Below are 24,165 nucleotides of genomic sequence, written 5' to 3'. Positions count from 1 at the left end.
TTCCCTACAGTTGTGAAATACAGAAACGGCTATCAACTGGATGCTGTTCCAGTCATTCCCTTTGTTCACAAGCACCTCCCTGAAACAAAGAACCCTTGCAAGAAAAACAAAAGGCAGGCAGATAGTCACTGCTCCACTTACCGTTAGAACAAAAAGAAGCTGGTACTACAAGGCACAGGCTTACGGTGAAAAGCAAGTTAAAGAATTCAACAGTTACGAACACATCATCGGCATATACAAACGCAGCAAGGTCTGAAGGTGTTAGTACAAATACCTTCCCAGCCACACAAATGCAGCTGCCAAAGAGGCTGCTAGTTCTGGGAATCTGCAATGTGGAGTAGTTAGAGCAGTACCAGAGTACATCTCAAAGCAGGTCAGCACGGCAAGGGGTTGGAGACTCCTAGTAAGGTAATGTTTAGCATTACAGAAATAAAGCATTGTTCAAATGCAAAGTTTATTTAACAGTGCGCACATATTTACATAGAGCTGTAACAGACCATCCAACAAATATCATCAGCACAGAAAAAAAATATTGGCATTTTTTTGTTAGAATGATTGTCTCTGCCAGAATGAAAGAGCTATCATACAAAAATACATTTTTCCTTTTACCTAAGGCACTGCTCTAAAGTCTAAAACAGTTCTACTGTATTCTGAATAGTGAACAGCAAGAGTAAGAGGGCTGAGGGTTTCCTATTGTAACTGCGATGTCCAGGAAAGAACACGTTTAGTTCCAGCAAAACCATTTGCATTTAACCACTGAAAACACAGCTGCCATTTGGATGATTCATTTGACCTGAAGTATCAGCCAATGGTTTTTAGCAGGATTTGAGACATCTATTCTTTAAAGTAATCACTTAACCAATATATTTGTTACAGGAGACATAAGAACAAAACCGCATTATTACTTTTAGTAGCAATTTTCAGGAGACGCTTAGTTAATCTCTTCATGCTGTAAAGAGCAGGCAAGTTTAGGTTAAATAGATTACTTAATGCAGGCTTTAGGAGAAGGGAGATACATATGCAGCTTGCAGCCACCGTTACAAAGCTAGAACAAGAACACTTAGAATAATTAACATGAACAAAACATGACTTCAGTGGCCTAATACTGTTATGTACACAATAAAATAATACTTCTGTAAGTGTAGATATATTTAAATAAGTAATTCAAAAAGAAAACATTTTTAAAAGCGTGACATGTTGAACTTCACTATGACAGACATCTAGGTACTCAACATTTTGGTAATATATTAGTGCACATGCTGTAGAATGTTTTGATGTCTGCCAATAGATTAAAACATTTTAGTGATGGTACAATACTGCATTTTGAAACTGCCAATCTTATCACATTAGAAAATTGCTAATTTTTCTTCTCCGTTCAAAACCGAAGATACTTAATTTTCCGTTTTTAAATAGAACAAGAACCAACAAGCAAGAGCAGCTTTAACACACACTGAATGAGTCTTCTATTTCATCAAGTGCCATCTCAGAAATATGCAAAACCTGGCCAGTAGCTAAGTGGGGAGCCTCCAGTGGCACGCTGCTGTACACGATACCAACACAAATAGACTCTAATGGGCTACTGTAAAGTCTGTAAAAGGGAAACAAGTGATATCTGAACAATGACATCTTCTCTAACAATTAGATAAACGAATGGAAAAGGAACATCAGCACAGCAGATTCCCTGAAAGGTTTCAAGGTGCAAATTAGAAGTCTGTCATCCCTCCCCCGGTGGTTTGGGGGTTTTTTTGGGTTTTTTTTTTTTTTTTGCAAACTTGAAGATGGATAAAGGTAAACAAGCAGCTTTTCAAAACAAGGCCTTCGATACTTGATAAAACACTGGATTACTGAAGTGCAATCATATTTCCAGGTCTCTAGTGTTCACAGTTCTGTCCAAAGAGCAAAGAGAAGAAAACATTTAGCCATCATAACTGTGTGTATGCCACATATGTCTATCGTCACTGTCAGAATCTACATCCAGCGAGTGAGCGCAGAACCACTTGGTTACTTAGGGCTCAAAAATCAGTGCAGTAGCTTTTCTTTTTTTTTTATACAATTATTAGTTTTCAAAGTTACGTACAGAATTCTTAAACCATATTATGTCTAAACATTTTCAAGTTCAAAATTAAAAGGCAACACTTTCTTCACTAAAAAGTTAATTATTTTGATCAGACCAAAACGTGATCAGCAGTGTCACATTAAATCTGTCCATTACCATGGCCCCGGTTAGTCGAGTCCTCAAGGAAAGTCTCGATAAGGCTATTTCCATGGGACTAAAATTCACAAGACGCAGAGTGACAGAGGAGACTCGGGAAACAGTTCAGTCTAGAAAAGTGCTACACTTTAATCAACAAAAGTGCTACACATCATTTAAAGAAAATGTGGAGAGCAAGTCTTGGTTTTTTCCACTACCATTCATTTCAACTGTTTACACAGCCATTTACCTCACGGAAAGAGATCTCCTGCTGTGAGTATGTCCATTTGGGGTTTAGCTCCAACACCAGACAAGTTCAGTCTTACAGAAACTACCTTACTGAAGCCTCTCTGACATGCCATGCTGTACTGCATCAGGGTTCGGCTTCTCAAGTATACGTGGCTTCAGATGCAGCCCCGCTTCTTTCAAAAAATTCAGTATATTTTGTATGCAGCTTTCTTACTCCTCCCAAAATGTAACACAACCGTCTGTGGAATTTAAGGTTGGTGTTACCCCCCTCAGTGAAGTGAAAGACTATTCTACAGTAAGTAGAGAGGACAGCTAATACCTTGCCAGAGCCTGAAGAGACCTTGTAAGACCATGCAGGTCAGCATCAAAAAGTTACAGAATGCGCATAGGATTGGAAAGGTCTTGTCTGTAGAGTTACATCAGACACCTTTTAAACTGTTAGCATCTTCAAAAGTAACACGTGCCTTTTTAAGATATCTCAGAAGAAGCTTAAAATACAACAGATGGGTTTGAGCGCTGGTAAGAGATACAGGAGCTTCACAGGGGCTCAGCTCTGTCTTTGGAAGAGCCCTAATGTCAAGTCTTAGCTGCTGTCTACAGCAAGTCCCTAAAAAGGCATCAGTTGGTGACTCCTTTTGACAGAATTCAAGCTACAAGCACTAAAGAAAGAGCCTTCCCTCCAGCCTACACATTGGAAAAAGTGCCCTGAAAATAAGCTGTAGTTAAGGCAAGGAGAGTAAAATGCAAGGAAGTTAATTACCTAGCCAGAGGAAGAGACAGACAGGGAAATCAGCTTGGATTACCTGATGAAGCATCTATAGGTTTGGTCAATGAATTCACTGCACCATCTTCCTCAAAAGCCAATTTTGGACTAGAAGGTAGTGTAGCAGCATCATTCAAGTTTTGATTACAGTTACCAGCAGAGACGCTGTCCGAGCTTAGTTTGGCTGACTTGGAATGTACTCCAATGTCAATAAACTCCTCAAAAGTCCACGAACCAGACTTTCCATTAAGATTCTGGATAAGTTCAATTGTACGATCAGCTTCATTAACACCCAACTTCACTGAGTCATCAATAACCATTTCTTTTGCAGGGTGGCTAGAAAAAAAAAAAAGAGAATGGATACTTGTATTACAATTTCTACATGTTTAACCTTTAGCTTGATTACAGGCCAGCCAATTAGCAGTCTGCATACTTTGCAAAGCACTGAATATCCTGAAGGGCGTTCCCAGACAAGCTCCTCCATCTGCCATGCAGGACCTCCAAGAGCCAACGGGGAAGAACAACTCGCCAACATATAGCCACCTTTACTATACTAATAGCTCTCAGGTAAGATCTGGCTCCAGAAATTTGGTAGAAGCAAGCAACAACTTTAAAGTCCTGCACCATCAAATCTCCTATTTCAGTACTGTGCACTTTTCCTTTCTTCTCCAGCTAGGACTTTTTAAAACACAAAACTGAGCCTCAGAAGACTAGCAATATTTAAAATGGACTCGAAACCTAAACCTAAATCAGAGTGATCAATTTTCATTCGTTCTTAAAAAACCATGACAATGTCACTATATTCCATGACTGGAGGAACGGTATTAATTCACCTTCACTTTAAAAAAAAGAGTTCACAGTGCTAAATGATTAGCATTTAGATGAGCAAATGGAGCAAGCATCAGAGGACAGATTTTCCAGTAGTAGACGGAAATGCTTTATATTCAAAAAGATAAAATTTGAAAGACTAAAAAAAAATAATCCCATTAAGGGAGGCTTTTGTGTTGTATCTGGTGTTTCAGTGCAACTGAAACTGTTCTAGAGCTTTTTGTAGGTTATTCTTCCTTTTCAGTGTTGTTCCTCTCCCTCGTGTTTAATGTTTGTTAATGAAGAGAACCACTAGCCATTGCAAGGGAAAATATTTCAAGCCAATACCATTCTTTATAAATAACACTGCCATGTTGCTGGCTGTGGGTCTCACTTCTTAGCAAAGCCAGTACTGTTAACACGGTGCCATCTAAACAACTCTCCTGAACTAACTGCCTCCGTGTGAAGCCATAAACTGACAGCACACACACACCACATGCCTGGAGCAAGCCAGAGAAATACCACAAAGCTAGTGGGGCGCAAAATTTGAGGCAATGCTACATACAGCACTAAATTTAATTTAAACTGAGAGAGATTTCTTGTGTAATTGATCTGACAGTAAAGCAGCCACCAACACAGACTCACCTGGAATCCTTTAATTCAGTAACAAGTAAAGACCCCTCATCACTTTTCAAATCGCCTCCATTCATAAACACTTCACTGGCCTTCAACTCTGACACATCTTGTTCCTCAGATTCTGTAGAGTTCAAACTATGCGTGGTCTCTAAACAACCCTCTGCCTCCCCCTTGGCTTCCTCAAGTAAGTCAACGCCATTTAGCTTTCCTGAAAGGGGGCGGGGGGGAGGGAAGAAAGAAAATAAATAAATAAATCTTCAGTAACAGAATTGCTATTCTAAATGAATAAAATACAAGTGCCAAAATGACCTCTTCTAGCCAAAACTCGAGGCACTTGGCTTCAACAGATCCATTTCTCTACAGACAAGCTGCCTATAATGACATGAAATGTGTTTTCCATCTTTAAAAATACACTTGTAAAATGAAAGCATTCTGCCTTCATTTCACACTCAAATTATTTCTGTAATCATTTCGACTGTCTCTTGTGGTACAGAACAGGCAATGATCTACTCTGTTAAAGCAGAGAGCCCCCCTAGCATTCCTGGGACTTGTGTCTCAGACCATCACATCGCTATTACATGAGCGACTTTTTTAACAATGCTTAAACATCACTGAGACACTGATGGCCACGTAGACCTGACTTTTGATCAAGTTTGCTTACCTTGTTGATCAGGCTTCTCAAGACCCAGCTCTTCCTCCTCTTCAATATCCTCTCCTTCCATAGCCTCAGAGGCAGATTTCCCTTCATTCTGCAACTGAATTGCCAGAGAGTTATTTGAAATAAGTCACTACCCTCCAGTGTTCCACAAATCGGTGAAATCACAGCTCCCACACAGGACTGTTCCGTGCCCAGCAGTGAGGCCACACTAGCCCAACGGCTAACAGACGACCAGGTCACCCAGCGACACACACTCTGCTGAGTCAGGGCCCGTAAACGTGTGGGACCCACTTCTATCACCTACCTATGAACTATTCCTGAGTTCCTTTCCCCCTCATTTCTCCAAGGTATGTGCTAAATATTTATGATTTTCAGCTATATGAAGACTTGGGTCTTCAAATGTTCGGAGAAGAACAACTATTCCTCAATATATACATAATTTACCACAAACTCTAGGTCACTAACAAAAATATATCCCATTTACTGTAGCAATCCAAGAGGCATGCAAGACTTGCTTTAAGCAAACAGGTGAAGCCAGGAACTGAAGTTTTCTGGGGAAAAATAGCCCCAGTAGAATGCATAGTTTACTACCTGGTGGGTTTTTTAAACCAACCTGCAAGTGGTAACGCCAGATCACATTGTTTCTATATGCCTTGAACAAAAATGCATCGAAGATTTTTTTTGTCAGAACAAGCAAAGCAGAAGAATGTGTGTGCAATGGGAAGCTACTGAGAATTATTCTGGTGCACCAGAACTTTGCACTTCACGTGGAAGCCAGTTTGTGTAAGGGTAACAGAGGAAGACAGGATACAAGGCAAAGCCTTCTCTGGGAAGGGCCTATTCTGTCATAAAGATCCAAACAAAAAAGTACCTTGGATTCATTTTGATCTGATTTTCGTGTTCTTTTCATAATTTCTTCAATTCTCTGTTAAAACAGGGAAAATATTTAAAATGACATACAGAGCTTTGTATTTCAGGATCCTCGTTTGAATTTTCATCACAATAAATTTTCATATTTCATAAATTTACTACTTTATTCGCTGTTTTTAAAGCTTACAAGCTAGATTCAGCTTTTTTTAAAACATACACACTACTTCTAATTAAATGCATCTGAGACCATTTGCCTGTGCAGTTTAACACTTCAACCACTACCCCAGGCTGAGAAACTCCCCGCTTTCAAAACAGCGTACCTTTTTTCTTTCAAGCCTTTCCTGCATATTTTGCTGCATAATTCTCTCTCTTTCCAGCCGCTGTCTTTCAGCCTCTTCTTGAGCTTTTGCTTCAGCTTCTTCTCTCTGAAGGTAGGACAAAAAGAAGAAAGCACCCAGTGCACAACTCCTTCTCAAAAGTCAAAAGCAGAGCTGTTACAGAAATTCTGGTTCAACACAGACAGGAACACCAGACAACCGCTATTAATATTAACCATACATTGCAGCTAAATGCCAACTACCCAGCTACTGACATGAAATATATATTACTACGACATTCAGAAACTGATCTGAAAAGAAAAACTATGCACAAGGCTATACTGTCATTATGCAAATTTTTTGAATGCTGTTGAACTACTCAGGATTCAAACTATACTTCAGGACGAAGATTTGTCTAAGGAAAATTTATGAACTAGACCGCAACTGAATTCCAAATGCGGCAAGATTAACTTAGAAGCCTTGGCAGTCAGGTATTACTACCAAGATACTTGGTGCTGAGTATCTTCTGTTCCTTCTACACTGGAAGAACTGTTCCAGTATGACTGGAAAGACGACAGGAGCATAGTTAACACTCTGAGTAACTGTTACAAACCTAAATAAGCTTTTAAAGAAATGTTCAGACCCATGTCAATGGTATCCATAAGATACAGCTCTTTTAACACAAAGAATGTAATCTGCTTTTATTTTCAAAATTAATCTCATTTAAAGAAAGTCCACTTTCTGCAAAACAGCTTCCTTCAGCTGGAAGGATGCCTTTAGTAAAGTACACAGACAGCAGCTGTAGAAAACTAGTAACCAGAAAAATGGACTCCGAAACACTACCGATCTTCCTCTTAAAGAAATCAGAGCAAGCCAAATCACCTTCCAGACAGACCCCTTCTTTATAATCCGTAGCAGTAAGCTGGTGAAGTGGGCTCAGTACAAATACTTTACATATGCAAAATAGCATCCCAGATGGCAAAAAAATTTTCCAAAATATGCTTCTGCCCCGCACATGAATTTATTAAATGCTGGAAAAAACCAACCCCACAACATAGACTAGGGCAAGGAAAGGACTTCAAGACATTCTGAAATCCATCTCAGACAGGATGAACTCTGCTTTACATCATTCCTGACAAAGATTTGTCAAAACTGTTCTGTGAAGAAAAATCAAAGACAACCCCCTCGAAAACATGTCAGCAGCTTGTGTGAGGAACACAGTTGGAGCCTACAGATAAGCAGACCTGGTGTTGAAGCTCTGCGAGTTTTTCCTGCTCTTCCTGCTCCCGGCGGATCCTCTCTTCTTCAGCCTGTCTTTGTTGTTCTTCATAAGCCAGTCTCTTTTCTTCCTCCTGCTTGCGGAACTCCTCCTCCCGTCGTGCCTTCTCCTCAGTTGCTCTCTTGGCCATTTCTTCCTCTCTGATCCTAGTGTTTCCAAGACACAGATTACCGACTGGGTATTTGTTTCTTTACAAGTGTGTATGCACATGAGACAGATTAGGAAAGCAAGAAAGTTTTAAGTTATCCAATCACAAAAAACCTGCATAAAGATACTTCCTGGTGTGGATTTACAAATGCCACCACCCAGACCAGTCAAAGGAAAAAGCAGAATAACTTGGAAGAAAGTCTCTACAACTACATAAACGGTCTTTGTCAAGTAAGTCAAGACCAAGGCTGGTTGCACCAATTGACTGAGAACTGGATTAAATGACAACTATCTAATAAATGCCACCTGCATCCATGACATGAATGAGGCTTTTAATCACCTGCCAACCAAATCCAGTTGGATTTCCTAAAAGACTGTTTCTTCTATAGTCTGAATTCTGGAGATATACTGGAGGTGTACGCTCCAGATCACGCAGACATGCACAACAGATCTGACGACATATTTCTGATTAAAACATCTATAGCAGACTATATGCAAATTTATGACAGTTTTAGACCTATGAGTGGAAACAGTCAACAATCTGATGTTCCATTGCATTCACAGAAGCACAGACAGGTGAACCCTGATCTGGAATAAAGTTAGTCAGCACAAAGTTAATAATTTATTTTAACAACTTCTATGTAGTGAACCAAACGCACAGCGGTATCTTACTTTGAATTACTTGGCTGCACCATTTCTGATCCAGATTTTGGCTCACTAACAGGAGGTGTAATGTACCATCAAACTACTGCCCGAGTTCAATGGAAAGTTCAATACATAGAGGCTGACTACTTCAAGACAAACACACACAAACCAAACACAAAGTGGTGTAAAAAGCACACTCTAGTTTTGAAATAGAAGCACCACTGGTGACTGGAAGGAAAAAACAGCTGTGATTTGCACAGGGATCATGCGTTACATATCTACTGAGATATAGATTAACGATACACACAGCAACCTGTCCCAACTCAGATGGTGTAGTGCCCGTCTCTGCTTCAGGAACTGCATTAAGCTTAAATTTAAGTTTCTGTAAATCTTAGGAAACATGTACAGCCATAGCGTCCACTCCAAGCAGACCCCACCACTGAAAGCACTCCTTCCTTCTCCTGAATTGTTACCTTTCCTCTTCCTGTCTCTGAATTCTTTCTTGGTCTTCACGCTCTCTTTGCTCCCGTGCTAGACGTCGTTTCTCTGCCAAGATTTTAGCAGCTTCTTCAGCTGTGGTGGTCCCTGCTACTGTTTTGCTACCTGATTCTGCAAAGGTTAAAAGAAACTGCTGTTAAAAAGCCCTAGTAACTTAAAATTAAGAAAGACATTATCACTATGAGGTGGGATCTTTCTTCTGCTCAGCTCACCCACTATCTTTTTGATCAGTACTCGTCACTCAGTGAATATGCCCTGGATCTAACGGCCCACAAGAGCCAAAGGGGAGTCCTAAAGAGATGAGAGCCACAACATCTCACTGACACTGAAATAAAACCAACTCATTTCAACTACACTGATCCAGTCATATTCCAGGCGATAAGTTATTCTCCAATTACCACAGTACTTAGAAACACGATTCTGAAAAGAGATATTTATTCCATAACACTTAAAAACATTTAAAAAAAATGAAAAAAAAAACCAACCCAAAACCAAACCTGCTTTAGGATATACACTTAACTTCGTACACATATCTACCTTCTAATAAAACTGAACACACATAGCCCTAAAGAAGAAATATTAGTTTTTTTGATTTCTCGTATCATAACATTAATATTCATGCCTTTACATTTATAGAGTTTCTTATGGTGCAAATAATCACCATTTTATCTGGCCCTGAAGGCACATACTGATGACTTCAGTAATACCGTATTTCTACACATTTTAGCAACAAATCAATTTCCAATTTACATGGAGATTAAAACAGCTCCAGCCACTAAGTTAGTAGATATTTGACAGTCCTGCAGCTTATGTTTCTTCATGTCCTGCCTGGTGTTACGGTGTCAGAACATCAGAGATACTATTATTATAAATTAACATTAGGGAAAAAACAACACTCCTTGTCATCCAGTGGCTCTCAATGTATATTGAAAGAACTCTGATTTTTATCAGTTATTCCCACTCTAGAAATATTACTGTTTGAATGTAACTTAAGAACTCAGCATCTCGATATTTAAAGATTTGCTCTTGATGTCCATAGAGCAACAGCATCATAGCGTTGGTGAGAGCCTGCCCTTCCTTCTGATATTTCACAAATCAGCACTTACATGTTTGCTTAACATTTATAAAGCCTTCAAGTCAAGGCAATCTTAATGAACAATGACATCAGGGTTTGATTGGTTATTTTGCTTCTGACCTAAAGACAAATCAATTCAAAACACAATGCCATCATTACGAACTTTAAATACCTGAAAAGCTGCTTAAGCCCCATGGACACGTAATCACTGCTTGCAGCTGTAGGGCATAATTACACAGAGTGAACCCTCAGCAGCTGAATCATGGCACTGTTTCGCGCATAAAAATTGCTCCTGCAGTCCTAGGAAAAGCATTCCAGCACTGATGGGAGTGCAGTCACAGAGAAGTTTTCTAATATTTAGATTTACCCATGCTGAAAAAGAAGCATGTCCCCAGAACATGCATTGCTTCTGATTTGGGCAAAAATGCAGTCACTTTGGTATAAACAAGAATAAGCCATGACAGTTCCAAATTTGAACTCAGTCAAAAGGAATCTTCCTCCCTGAGCAGGACAGACCACTCTGCAGTTACAAGGACCATTAGCAGGATCCGCCCGCTCATGACTTGCACGTGCTTTTCCTCCTATATTCTGCAACTTTTAAAATTTAAAGTAGGGAGGTTTCATTTAGTGCTGCCAGTATACAACCATGAAGAAATCAAAACGCCTTTCTTCCCCTCTACCTCTTGAATGTCTTGCCAGTTTAGACTAGTCCCTTTTTACAGCACAGGCCATCTTCTACTGTGCACCTGCACAGCAACCCGTGCAGCGGTCCTCCTATTTTAATGCTACTGGAATCTCAGGTGTATGAAAATTTGTTGACATTTAATGTCAGGTTCAATCTAAATGGAACTCAAAACTGAACCTAAATAAGACAACTTAATCCTTAGCAAGAAGCCTAAAGGTTTTAGGCTTTTAGGTTATAGGGTTATAATGTGATAATGACAGATTGAAATACGATGAATATCTGGTATTGAAAATGATAGAAGAGAATTAGTCACAATTTCAGAACACCGCAGATATGGAAAGAACAGGGGGCATAAAAAGAAAGGGTAGGAGATGTCAGGTCTATGGGGGACCTTCGCACTGCATTTTCACTTTTGAAGCTTTGCTGATGTTTTCCATATGGTTACTTCAATAGTGCTTCTGTGTCCATGCACCCCTTGTACAGTCTGTTTCCACAGGTAAGGACATGGGACTTCCCAACATGATCACTAACATGCCTTAAGAAGATTCTTCCAGCATTTTACACTCAGCTCTATCTTCCTTATACTCCCACTGCCATTCTTGATAAGAACGGTCTTTTTCTCCAGGAACTTTTTGGTGAGGAAGGGGGAAGAGGGAAACAGGCAAGAGAAGTATCTCAGAACAATTGTGAAATGTACTGTTAGTTGGATGGCGGGAAGATTCGAACACATTTCTAGGCAAGCCATTTATTCACAATTAATCTAGGGATCATATTCCAAAGCCTTCGCTACCCAGATACAAAAATGTGAGGCTCCATGATAGTTTATTACCTATCATCATGCATAAGGTGAGAGCTCATGAAGGAGCACTTCTTATGCTTTAAGTTGAAACAAGCCTTTTAACTCTCAGAGAAGCTGCGAAAGGCTGCTGCCAGAAATGACAACTGCTCCAAGTCACTGAAAAATAAAAAGTGTTTTACTGCAGAACAGTATATTTTAGTAAGAAGACACAAAAACTGAGACAAAAACTTGATTGCTGTCTGTCAACAATGGGCAATCAAGTTCAACTTGAAGGAGAAGAGATGGTATGAAGATAAAGGTGCACAAAGCTAAAATAAGGCTGAACCTACAAGACCCAGAGACTGATTTGCCTCATGCCATTCACTGGTGCACTCTGACTTCAGAAGCTGTCTGGAATATGGTATTGCACCAACTTACAGGGTGAGTTGCCTACACGGATGTGTAAAATGAAAATTGCTTCGAAAACTGAAAGCTTTTTTTTTTTTTTAAAGAACAAAGACTTTTGCCTCACTTAGCAATATTGCAGTGTACCAAAACATTCAAAGACATAAATTAAATCATCTCTATGTTGAAGAACATGTCCACTGTTTTCCTTATCTTTCATGCGTCAAAGAAAAATAGCTTCGCCCAGCCCCAGTATGAGTCACTACAAAGATGACTAGCTTGCAGATTAGCAATAAAATAAAGTGGAATCAGATAAACTAGGTTAATACAGTTCCAGAAGTCAGTGTAGAGAGGAGACGGGTGAGGCATCCAAAGAACAAGGACAGGTGTTCTTGTTCCAGAACAACTGGAAGCTACAGAAATAGGACACGTTGTAACGGAGATTTCAACCAATCGATAACGCTGATCACAATCGATTATGCCCCCTCTGAGGCATGCAAGACATTTATCACAGTAACGCAGCACATCGAGGGACAGACATTCTGACTGCGAAGATAAATGACGTGACACTGAAGACTGATGTGCAACTTCATACAAACATCCACATTTGACGATGACATCCAGGCTTCCTTCTAGAGGAACACATGCTCAAAGAACTGTACCACACATGAGTTCTTCAGCTGACTATTTCACATCCAACATTGAGCAGTGCGAGGAAGAGCCTCAGAAATAACAGACAACTGCAGCAGCTGAGGAATGCACAACAGGAACCGTACATGCGGTAACGTGCAGCAAGCATATGTTCCCACTTACCTTGTGTCTGAAGGATTTTCACCCCCAGCACTGCCCACCGGCTGTAGCTTAAATTCCAGAGATCCCTCCTTTTCCTGTTAAGTCTCCCCTAAGTCCTTCTCCACAGAGAAGTGCCTGTCAGACCTCATCAGAAGGCTCTCCTAGATTCTGTTCTGGAGATGGCAGATGGCATTCTTCCGGTAAGAGGGACGGAGGCTGTGCTTACTTGGCACAATGAAGAGGACTAGGAGACTAACTGCTGATGTATATGGCTCTCCTTAATACACCATCATAATTTCTCAGTGTGACCTGTGAACTGACCACTTTTTCCTGAGGCAGCACTGACTGTACATTCACTGGAACTGAAACCGAGGCAGCCTTCTAGCTCTGCGAAAATTGGCCCTCAGCCTGTGATGCAGCAGTAGCTGATTTCTTCCTCCAAGCAGGTCTCTACACAAGCGATTTTAAGAACTACCAACTGAACTAAAAGACCTTTGCATAGTTTAACTACTGACATTGCAAACTTAATCTAGTAGCTCCCTCAGCTACCGTGGTTGGATTTCTGCTTTTCTTAAAACTACAGTACAAGCAGTAATATTGAAAGCTCCTGACTTAAATCTGCAAGTCAAACAAACTGACTGCTGCACTAAAATCCACTCCCGAAAGTCATACCACATAAAATTATTGTATAAATAATCAGCAATGAACAGCTTCTGCCTTAAAGCATCCTACTGTCCAGCGGTCTGCCTCATGAAGAAATTATTTCAGCAGTCCTAGCACACACTGGAGATGTCCTGAATAAAAGTGCATGAGTCACTGAGAAACACTCACCTTCTTTGGTCTTTGTGCTAGCTGCTACTGCATCCTTGTCCAAGGCTGGTGAAACACCTTGCTCTTGTCCTGTTCCTTCTGTGCTCTTATCCTTTGGTTTGCTCTCTGCTTCAGTTTTCTTTTTGGTAATGTTTATAACACCTGGTGTGAGAGGTGGACGTTGGACAGGTACAGATTTAGAGACTGGAGTAGGAGATGGTGGCCTTTGTTTTGACACGCTAGGCGAAGGTGGGCGAGTCTTCTGTCTGTTGGAATAAAGAATATTTCTCAGGGCTAACACTGAAAAATTCAGTTTTCAGTGGACAGCAGTCTACTTTGGTTAGTTTACATTTACATACCTTGCTTTTAAAAATAAATCCACCCACAGACTACTGGTGCCTTCCTCACAAAAAATCAAATACAGGATTCCAATATACCCTGGGCACCTGGCCTCACTACTTGTGGGCTAACATCAAAACAGGTCTGGTAGCCTAGACCCCCATTTACTCCACATCAAGGATGAACCCTGCAATTCCAATCCAAGAAATTTCCTACTAATATAGACAGATCAGCTTATTCTGAAGCTCACGTGCTTCCTGTTCGTTTTAGTGCACAGTCTGTACAGAAAACGAGGGTGTATTTTGTCTGCACAGAAGAGACAAAGGTTCAAGTAAGAGCTGTATCCCTACCGTGGAAAAGGGAAATCGGACCAAAAATGAAGTCCTTATGCATATAAACACGGCACAGTGTAGCTCATCCAAACTCTAACAGCACAGCTGTCGAGGGAGGAAGTATACTTCATTTTGTTCTGAATAAAAGCAGATACTTAGCCTGGATGCTCACCTAACTGTAGAAGGTGATGGAGGACGCTTCACCAAATTAGCAGGAGAGGGGGATCTTCTACGGGCAGACACAGATGGTGAGGGAGGGCGTCTTAAACCAGAACCGGGGGACGGTTTTTCTGTCTCTGATTTCTAAGATACATAAAACCAAAACCATGCTCACTCTCTAGAATACATTACAGATAGAGGAGCCACCACCCCGACAAACACACAACTTCTCAACAAGATGTACATTTCTTTTATGTTCCAAAACTCAGACCCAGTTAGTACATTTACCTAAATTAAACTTTGGGAACCATAAGCAGCAAACAATATGCCTTTAGGACACCAGAGAGATCAAGGACCACAAAAATCCCAACTGGATTTCAATATGTGTTTTTTAAGCAAAGGCTATTGAACATTTCAATAAACAAGGAAACTGCTGAAACAGGATTCCATCCTGAGCCGTTTCAAATCCCCCCCCAGTTAATACAAACCTAATTCCTGTGGATTTTCAACAAACCTGGGTTGAATCTGGTGAACTCGCATCAGATGAAGATACAGAGGACTTCAATCTGTCGATGCTACGGCTGCGCACGGGCACTTTAGGAGTTGGGACTGGGGAACTGATGGAACTGGCTGAAGCTGAACGAGGACAGAGGTGAGATTCTATAAAAGTTAGGAATTTGACAAGACAAAACGAGAACCAAGTGCACAGCATAAGAACAGGAGAAAAGGAAGAGGGAGAAAGAGAGAAAGAAAGATTGTGTGTGTTAGAAACTGTACAGAGAAACACTACAGGCAGTGCACGTTGCAATGGGTCACGGACACAGACACCACCACCACATGATTAGTACTTTGGAAGCAACAGCACCAAGAATAAAACCATTCTGAAAGCAGCAGTCTGGAGCAGATAAAAATAAAATGCTTTTCCAAAAAATGCCTGAATTTGCAATACACCAGTGTTACTTCAATTTTAGTTAAGCTGCATCTAATCCCAAATACTTGAGTTTTAATGGCTTAGCATCTTTCTTTACAAGTTCCTCATGACAGGTTCAAATTTTAAGCGTGCTTCCCTCATACTTAAGGAGGAAATCTTCCTTCTTTTCAAAGAGTATTTATAAAGCAGAATTACATTAGGAACGTGAGCATTACTTTACAAACTTCTGTGGTGAAATAAGCATTTGTGTGACATTATTTTATTCTGCTTTCCCTCTCTGACCTCTTTATTACTGTGTGTGCCCTTTATCCACATTAACAAATCAAAATAGGTGGTGTAAAGGAAACCTATCAGGAGAAAAAGGTCAACTGTTAAACTAAAGTACTTTTCCTACCTGAAGTGTCAATCTCTTCACACATAAGATGGAAACTGGATCTTCTAATTACTTTTTTTCAGTAACATAATTATAGATGGATAAGCATACATAGATGTAAAAATCTACTTCTGAAACTGGATACTGGATTTTTCTGTAGACTGAATAAATTGTGACAGATGCTAGCACCTAATTTTGTAACTTAATGGAAAATACATTTTATTTTTATATCTACAGCATTTGTGCAAGGAGAACTGCATTCTGTTTGTGCATAGTTTGTGCAATAGCACAGGTACGTTTCTACTGAAATGAAGAAAGTACCTCTAAGTGAACTGATAAAAAATGTAAAAGTTACGTTTAAATCAGCAATAGTGAATAAGTCACATGCTGTCAGTAACAGTGAAAAAGATGGTATTTCCCCACATGACATGAACTGCAATATTCATGGTAAAATAAAAGCAGCACATAGATAGGTGTGCAAAAATATGACCATTGACTACAAACCAAAAAAGTGAAAACTGATTATTACACAAGGGGAGCAGTGTAGAAATGTCATCAAGGACCACATTAAGTGGCAGAAGATAAAAAATAAAGATGGAGTAACATACTTAAAGAGGAAAAAAGCAAAACTGGGAATGCAAGTTGTAAGGCAAGAGAGGAGAAAGGACTCCACATTGGTTCCAGGTTATGTATTTACTGGGGCATTTTTACAACCTATAACAATTATAAGACATATATGGGATGCAGCCAGGACTTGCCCATGATGCAGAGATTCCTGCGCTGGTACTAGGTTAAGCCACAGTGTGGGCTTATCAGCTCAGTCTGGACCAATATAAAATTGCTTGAGCCAGCCAGCGTTTCTCTACAGTACCTTCTCCTTCTAGTATGCCTCTACTTCTACAATCAGCCTCAGCAAAGCCAGCTCAGGGCTCCCTGTCTTTATGTTGATAACCCTTTTGTCATGTTCCTCTTAAGAATTTCTCCCCCTAAAGAACATTAGGCTTTGCACTTATTCCTTTCAGCCTCCTTTGAAATTACATGTTTGTTTGGGGTTTTCCCCTTTCAGTTCCTAGCACTGTTCTCTGACCAGTCTCAGATTCATTTGAGGGAACGCTCAAATGCAGATCTCTGTCAGTTAAAATAAAAACAACAAACCAAAAACAAAAATCCAACAAAAAAACCCCAAAAACCAAACCACAGACAAAACCCAAAGCGAACACCAGCATCTGGTTCTCTGCAGAGCAAGTTAACTGGCACTGGAGTTTAAAAGCCAGTATTATTCTGTGGGTTTGTAAACATGTAACATAATATATGAATTGGTTATTACTGACCAAAGAAAAGTCTGGATAAGTAATATTATACATAACCCCATATTAACTGTCTGATTCACACTGAAGTGTAGCACAGTTAGCAACCATCATGTAAGTCCTTGCTTGAAAAGCAACCGCATTAAACTTTCAGGCTTTGCTGCCCTCCTGTTACCTGAGGGATCTTGTCCATCAGCCGATAATGTAGCAGCACTTTTACTCCTAGCTAAGGATGCCTGTGTGGGGGCGAGGAGGCGACTGATTACGCTACTGTCCAGAGGACTGAGCTGAGAGCGACGAGCTAAATGATGGGAACAAACCAAAAAGGATCCAACATGAAATCATATAATGAAAAAGACAAGAAGCACAAAGCAAAGGAAGACTGTGAGCATTGTTGCAAATCAACAGTTTTGGAAGAAAAATACTGAAGTCATGGAGAGGGAAATCCAAACTAAAAGCACGGAAGGGTTAAACATTGCAATCTCTTACGTTGCGCTTCTTCTCCTTGGCTTGCTTAATACTGATCATTTTAATGCGCAAAGATTGGCATGCATACAACAGATGAATGCTGAAGTCGGTCAAAGTACGAAAAGTTTTTGACCCAGCTCTTCAGAGCTATATTCTCTATGCGGGAAAGGCTGTTCTGACATAATAAACAGAAGACTTGCAAGTCAAAGCAAAAGGTTATTGTCAGGCATCATTTGCACACACAAATTCACATGGACAACACCCATCAGGTTCCCATACAGGGAAGACGTTGAAGCAGAATATAATTTCCACTGTTGGCAATAGTTGCTAAAATGGAAAGTTTCAGAATTATTAACTCATAAGGGGAAAAACACATTAGAAAAGTTGCTAGTCTTCAGCTTTAGGAAGAGTTCCTAGAAAAGAGGTTATTTGTAACCTAGGGGAGAATACACAGACCAAAAGAGACTTAAGTGAGAACAGGTTTCTTCCCTCATTTGCATGCACAAAGTTTAGGCCAGCAGCAGGAACAGAGAAGTTGCTTTTAAACTGAATAATGAAAGAGAGCTTAAGAAAGGAAAGGTAAGATTTAACTAAGTAGTGAACATACCAGTGACATTTTTACTGTATCTTACATTTAAACCTACCAGTTATCAAATACGTCGCTCTCTTAAGTGGAGAGACATTTTGCTATCTACTTACAGTGCCATTTAACAAAGTCAAAGTCCTTCTTACAGGATTTCTTTTTTGTCCAAAGGGCGAGATTTAACCTTTTACCCCTTACAATTTTATCTTTACCACTGGGTAATGAAAAAGCCATTAGAAGTCCTAAAACTTTAAGTTCCCCAAGGAAACTAGTGAAATTAAGCCTATCCAAACTTTACTATGAATGGCTTTAAAAAGAAATATTCAGCTTTATGAAACAACCACCTGTTTTTTCTTCCTTTTTCACTTTTTCTAGTTCTGGAGAGGACTGGGGTTTACTACTCATTCTATTCAAAGATGTGCTCCTCTTCTTTTCTGTTCCTCCTAGAGACCAAGCGTAAGGAAGATTATTTTTAACAAGATATAAATATGTATGATTTTCTAAACTGCCATTCCCATGCTTTGCTTTTGCCAATCAGCTAAATCCACTGATCTATCATGACGAAGCACTTTTTTTTTCTTGAGCTCAATAGTTTGGCTGCCATTTTTCTATTCGGCCCCCCACCCTTCCACTTTTCAGAGGGAAAACCCTGGTTTATAGACCCAGTTACCCAATATCTGGCACTGCAGTGCACAGAACTATTTATGCCACAGTGCACAGACTACATGCACAGCAGTGAAGGCCTGAGTAAAAACATTTATCATGAAACTGGGACATGGTTTAAAGTCAGCTTCAATTTTCCCATTTACTGCCTCCCATTCCTCCAAAACAAATTGGTTTCTAGCACCTTTCTGTTCCACCTGTGAACCTTTGAGGGCTGACTGCTGAGAATGTAGAGGAACTTTGTTATTCAGTCTGTTTAATGAGGCGCTTCTCTTTGTGGTACCTGCAAGTGAAAGCGTATGGATTAATTACGTTGAAAAGCTTAGAAGTCTCCTCCAACACTTCCCTAAGATACAGATGAATAATTAAGTCACTTTATAGTATGAATCCTTCAGACGCAGGAAAACTGGATCAGGGAAGAATTATTCTCTCTCTATATATATATATAAGAAATAAAGCATTATTTCTTATATTCCTGTACGTTACTGATCATAGCAGCAGGATGCCAGCCTCAATAGGCTTCGTGTTTGACCTTACCAAGGCCATTCTTGTGCACCTTTTAAAAATCAATAAATAATACTAAAAAAGGCCACTGCTCACATTCCGTATGAGTGAGAGTAAGTTCAGAATTAACACCGAACACAGTTGATGAAATACTCCACTGATCCAGAGCCAAGCATCTTCCTCCCATTTCCGCATTCTGCTCCTCCACCTTCCCAGGCACACATTATGCACAGCAGAAGGAAGCTGGTTAATTCTGTGACTGTATTTTCTGTCATCTGAATTTAGCCATCTTTTATGAAACATCCAATTCTTTTTGAATGCCAGATCAAAAGCACAGACCTGCTCTAATTTGCTGTAGTGATTTAAACCAGTCAGTCCACCTCTACATTCTGACCACGTGGATCAGTTCGAGTCCTGTCCAAACTTCTTGTATTTCAGGCCACTTGAGAATTCTGCCTCCAAAGCAAACAAGGATTCACAAAGGATTTCAAGGTATGATAGTAAGTTTGAAAGCAATCCCAATTAGTTGATAATTAGTGACTTCCTTTGTTAGTGCCTTAATTTGTACTTTACAGCCCTGTTTCTGACTCATGTTTAGAGCTGAACCCTGCAGACACATTATATATAAATATAATTTTAAATCACAAGCAGTCTCCAGTGACTCAGAACCCTGCCAGTACAGATATATTTACTGAATTCCCTAGCAGGCATACAGAGTATGAGTACAAGCTTTTCTGCTGCATCACCTTCCGACATGAACCAGCAAAATCACCGTTAGCTGTGTCCACGTTAGGGATTCCTCTAGCACAGCTCATCTGATCAAAGGCTGCAGACCGACAGAATACTGCAGCATAGACCTAGCTGAACTTGGTTTTACATTACATTTACATTTAGCTTATTAAAGTTTTTCATTTTGGAAAAAAAAACAAACCAACCACCCAAACCAAAACAAAAATACATTTGGGATACAGGCAGGCTCCTATGAAACACTGGGGAGATTCCCCACAAGGAAATCTCAGGCTAAATCAAGATGATATGTGCTCATGCAAATAATTTTTATTTTTCTTAACAAGTAGATTAGGAAAATTCCTTGTGTCTCATAATTTGTTTGGGTTTTTATTTGGAAAAGGTAGATTGCCATGATTTACAGAATGTATCCAGACGGGGCAAAGGGGAGGTGGCAGAGAGGAGACTCACACGTACAGGTTTATCAGACAGTGGGAAAACCAGAGATCTATGTCATTCTCTACATCCCTGTTAAGACTAGTTGTGTGGGACACATTTTAAACATGACACGCTGCAGTCAGGAGCTTTATCCACCCCAAAATTGTAATTCAAAATGAGACTGGAAGCCACAGAAATTGGTAGATGATTTCTATTCTAGAGTGCAAACATTCTCAGAAACCCTTAAAAAAATAAAATTAAAGAAATAGTTGACTTCCATGCCATTTCTATTTCTTGGTAGTCATTGGCACAGTAAGTAATCCAGAATGCCTGCAAGCAGTGGCATGTACTAACCGTTTAAGAAATGCATAATTTGAGTAGCAGTGTCAAGATTACACCAATTTATTGGTCTAGGAAACCATGTCAGCTGCACGCTCTGGCTACAATCATACTAGAACTCCAGATCAAAACAAAGCAACCTCCTCCCACCCAAAAAACTCTCACAGGTGTCAGGGGGTTTTCATGCATCCTTCTCTACCTAAAGCAGAATTCTAACATTAAAAGGAAGTGTGTGTCTATAGAGTACAGGGCTGGCACAACACAAAGATGTCAAAACTAAGTTGATTTTTTCCTTTCCACAGGCAATCAAATGACTGAAACTGTCTAACAGAAAAAGGCAAACGCTACTTTTGTACTATTTCTATTTTGCTGAAATTTTAGGGTGTGATTTAAGGCATGCAAACCCGTAAAGATGACATGAAATGATTTGTGAATCAATCATTCACCAAGATTTGACTTCAGTAAAATGATTACAGAAATAAAAAATAAAAAACCAGCAATTTTTACCGTTACTCTTCTCCTCTAACAGAGATCACATCAACTGGGTCAAAGCCCTCAACAGTCAAGCTGGATTAACAAATTGCATGAAATGTATCTGAGATCAAAATATCAAGTCAGCTACACAGCAAGGGAGGAAAAGGAGCATCATTCCACTCCTGTCTCCTCCCCAAGTAACAGTTAAGCAGTACACCTGCTACCAGCAGACACACAAACACTTACTTCGATCAGAAGCATTTAAAAGCGCTGCAGATGATGACAACCGTTTATTCATGACAGCTTCTGTCTGTTTGAGGTTTGCTGTGGAGGTGGACCGCTTGCTGGCTGTGTGAAGAAGCGCTTACTTTAGAATTCATCTTCATACCTGAGGAAGAACCTTGGCACACTGCTGTGAGCTACCTTCGGAAGTATTACATCCTGAAAGCTATTTCTAGTTTTGCTTAATGAGAAACAGAATTAATATTTTTTTTCCTTTGAACAGACTTGATACAATTAGCACCAGTTGCAACGTGCACAGAAAAGGCATGTACTTTAGTGGAGTCATGCTAAGATATTATGCATATGTATGCAAACAAGTGATTTTTAAATCCATGCTAACATGTAAAGACAAAAGCTGCTGAGGTTGTGTGCTGTTACCAGACTGGTGAGACAAAGAAAGTAACAACAAAACCTGAAAAACAGTAATTTCTGTCTTCATTCCTTCTACGTCGGAATGTCTAAGCCGTTTTTCAATCACTAGTTAACAAAAGCAAAACAAATGCTTTCGGAGGGATAAAAGCAAGTCCTGAGGAAATGCAAGAAAGCATTCTTCTTTTTGATTACTTCCCAAGGGCTGCTGTAACTATTTTAGAAATTTCCAATTTTTCTCTAAAAGCTAGTCCTGAAGTTAATGCCTCCTATCAATTTTGCAACTTTTCTGAAAAAATTGACACAAGAGGCATTAGTTGGTTTTTTTTTTGTACGTGTATACACATGGACATACATATACACACATAAAAACCACATCCTGCACGGCAAAATTTCAAGTTTTCTAGATAAATATCTACTTTTTGATTTCAAATAATGTGCTTTCAGGATGAACACTACTTCAGAGCGTGAAAGCCTTGGAAAAGCATATACCTGTTGCTATTGGAAACTCAATAAGCAGAAAACAGTAATGCACACAAAGTAGCGCGGACTAGCATAATAAATACAAGGAATTCTATACATCAAACACAAGTAATCAATTTTACTGGCATACTGGATAGCAAAGATGATTAATGTGAGCATATTAGCGCGTAAGTACCCAAAGGAAAAAGCAGCACTACTCACCACCGAGGCAGCACCTTTTCCCTTTGGCCAGCATGCTGTAGCAGCTACTTATTGCAAGAGCCAGGACACAGGGACTCCTAGGGACAGCCCTGACCCTGCACTGTAGTTTTGAAACACGTACCCAACCCAGGCTTCCTGAGCTAGGGCCCTCCTGCAAAATCACACCAAGTGAAAAAGATTTCGGCACTGAAGCTACAAAAGTGGCAAGCTCTTGTCACAGCGAACAAGAGCCAAGTCTCCACGGGATAAGAGGGGAAAAGGGGGATCTATTGAGGCTACTGAAGAAATAAAGAGCTGAGTGGATACTTTCCTGACATAACAAGAAAAAAAAAAAAAAAGCTATTTTATGAATGAAGTCTGAGTACTGGGATAACTAAGACAGCCTTTAGAGGTTTTATATGCGTAATACATGCATTTGGGACTTTGTGAAGGTAAAGACTACCCTCTAGTGTCTGCTCCCTGGCTCCTGCCTGAACTCAAGCATGTGAGTCTAAGGCCTCCAAACATCATGAAGATGATTCATACAAATTTCTCTTGGTTCAAATTAGCACTTCTGCACTTGCATGAAATCTGAGATTTGGTCTATAACCTACCAAGACTCTGAGGGCAAAAAATGAGATCTTCCTTGAGATAAACTGCTGAGCAAAGTAATTATTTTCCAGCAGGTTTACAAGTTCTGCAGGTGGGCTGTGCTGTTCAGTAAAGAAACTTCTACTACAAGACTCAAAAAAGAAGAAAGTACAGGCTAAACATGACCGTTCAGACAAAAAAACCCAACAAACGTCTCTTTTTCAGGGGAAAAACGTCTCTTTTTCAGTGGGCAGTGGTGAGGGCATGACCTAATATCTCAACTGATGTCTTGACAGAAAAAAAATCGAATTGGTAAAGGGTATTCATACTGATATGTGAGTTTTCTTGTTCCAGAAAACTTCAGTTTGTATTAACTGCGTAAGATCTTAAGACATCAATGCTTTTTTGATCAATAAATTTGCAGATATACAATCAGATGGTCTCCAACTTTTTCCATATCTCACCCACAGAATAGCTTCTGCAAACTTTGAGGGTCTGGACAATTCACTAGGAAAAAAACCTTTAGAAGACAGGCAGGATATTCTTGAATAAGTTAGTCCAGTTATATAGGTATTTACAAAGTATCTTTTGAAAAAATACTTCAAATATCTTCTTTTGGGGAAAGTTTTGAATACTTACATACAAATCAAGTGATTTGAAGTGGAAGAAGCGTACAGCGAAATCCCATGTGATACCAAACATTTGTATTTTTTTTTAATGGAAGGGGGAAAGCACACTGTAGCAGCAAAGCCAAAGAAAGCATATAATTGCCATGCAGCAAGGCTTGCAGTTGGGTAAGGAGCCAGGAAACTCAGTATCTTAAGAAAATCATTATGAGACATAACAGTTCTAAATCTTAGCTTCTCAGAGTTTCACTGAGAGAGGGTGCTGCAGCACCGCCTATCAGAGGTTGGACAAAATTAGGCTAAATAAAATGAGATTATCCATCTCTCACTTCCTTCCAAATTTCTACTAGGGCAACAAAGCTCTTTATTTAGAAAGGAGAGACTCTGGCAGCC

General features: G+C 39.8%; 1 protein-coding gene across 11 annotated transcripts in view; it reads right to left on the bottom strand.

Moving 5' to 3' along the window:
* Positions 1-437: 437 nt before the first annotated feature.
* The window catches only part of MAP7D3 (MAP7 domain containing 3), a 46,887-nt gene continuing 23,159 nt past the window's right edge, over positions 438-24,165 (bottom strand). For 4 of the 11 annotated variants that reach the window (XM_080366091.1, XM_080366095.1, XM_080366097.1 and 1 more), the window contains 14 exons: positions 21,488-21,589; positions 18,945-19,043; positions 18,442-18,540; positions 17,222-17,347; positions 14,950-15,095; positions 14,449-14,579; positions 13,627-13,871; positions 9,036-9,171; positions 7,736-7,916; positions 6,495-6,599; positions 6,176-6,229; positions 5,308-5,401; positions 4,656-4,854; positions 2,317-3,539 (listed from right to left, as the gene is read on the bottom strand). In XM_080366091.1, coding sequence (XP_080222217.1) covers positions 3,230-3,539; positions 4,656-4,854; positions 5,308-5,401; positions 6,176-6,229; positions 6,495-6,599; positions 7,736-7,916; positions 9,036-9,171; positions 13,627-13,871; positions 14,449-14,579; positions 14,950-15,095; positions 17,222-17,347; positions 18,442-18,540; positions 18,945-19,043; positions 21,488-21,589 — 2,027 coding nt within the window. In that variant the 3' untranslated portion in view covers positions 2,317-3,229. Of the gene's footprint in view, positions 1,887-2,316; positions 3,540-4,655; positions 4,855-5,307; positions 5,402-6,175; positions 6,230-6,494; positions 6,600-7,735; positions 7,917-9,035; positions 9,172-13,626; positions 13,872-14,448; positions 14,580-14,949; positions 15,096-17,221; positions 17,348-18,441; positions 18,541-18,944; positions 19,044-21,487; positions 21,590-24,165 lie in introns of those variants that run through there. The other 7 variants (XM_080366094.1, XM_080366096.1, XM_080366098.1 and 4 more) reach the window with 7 other exon arrangements.

The sequence above is a fragment of the Falco punctatus genome (genome assembly GCF_963210335.1).
Source record: "Falco punctatus genome assembly, chromosome: 15".
Taxonomy (NCBI): Eukaryota; Metazoa; Chordata; class Aves; order Falconiformes; family Falconidae; genus Falco; species Falco punctatus.
This window is presented reverse-complemented; position numbering and strand designations above follow the sequence as displayed.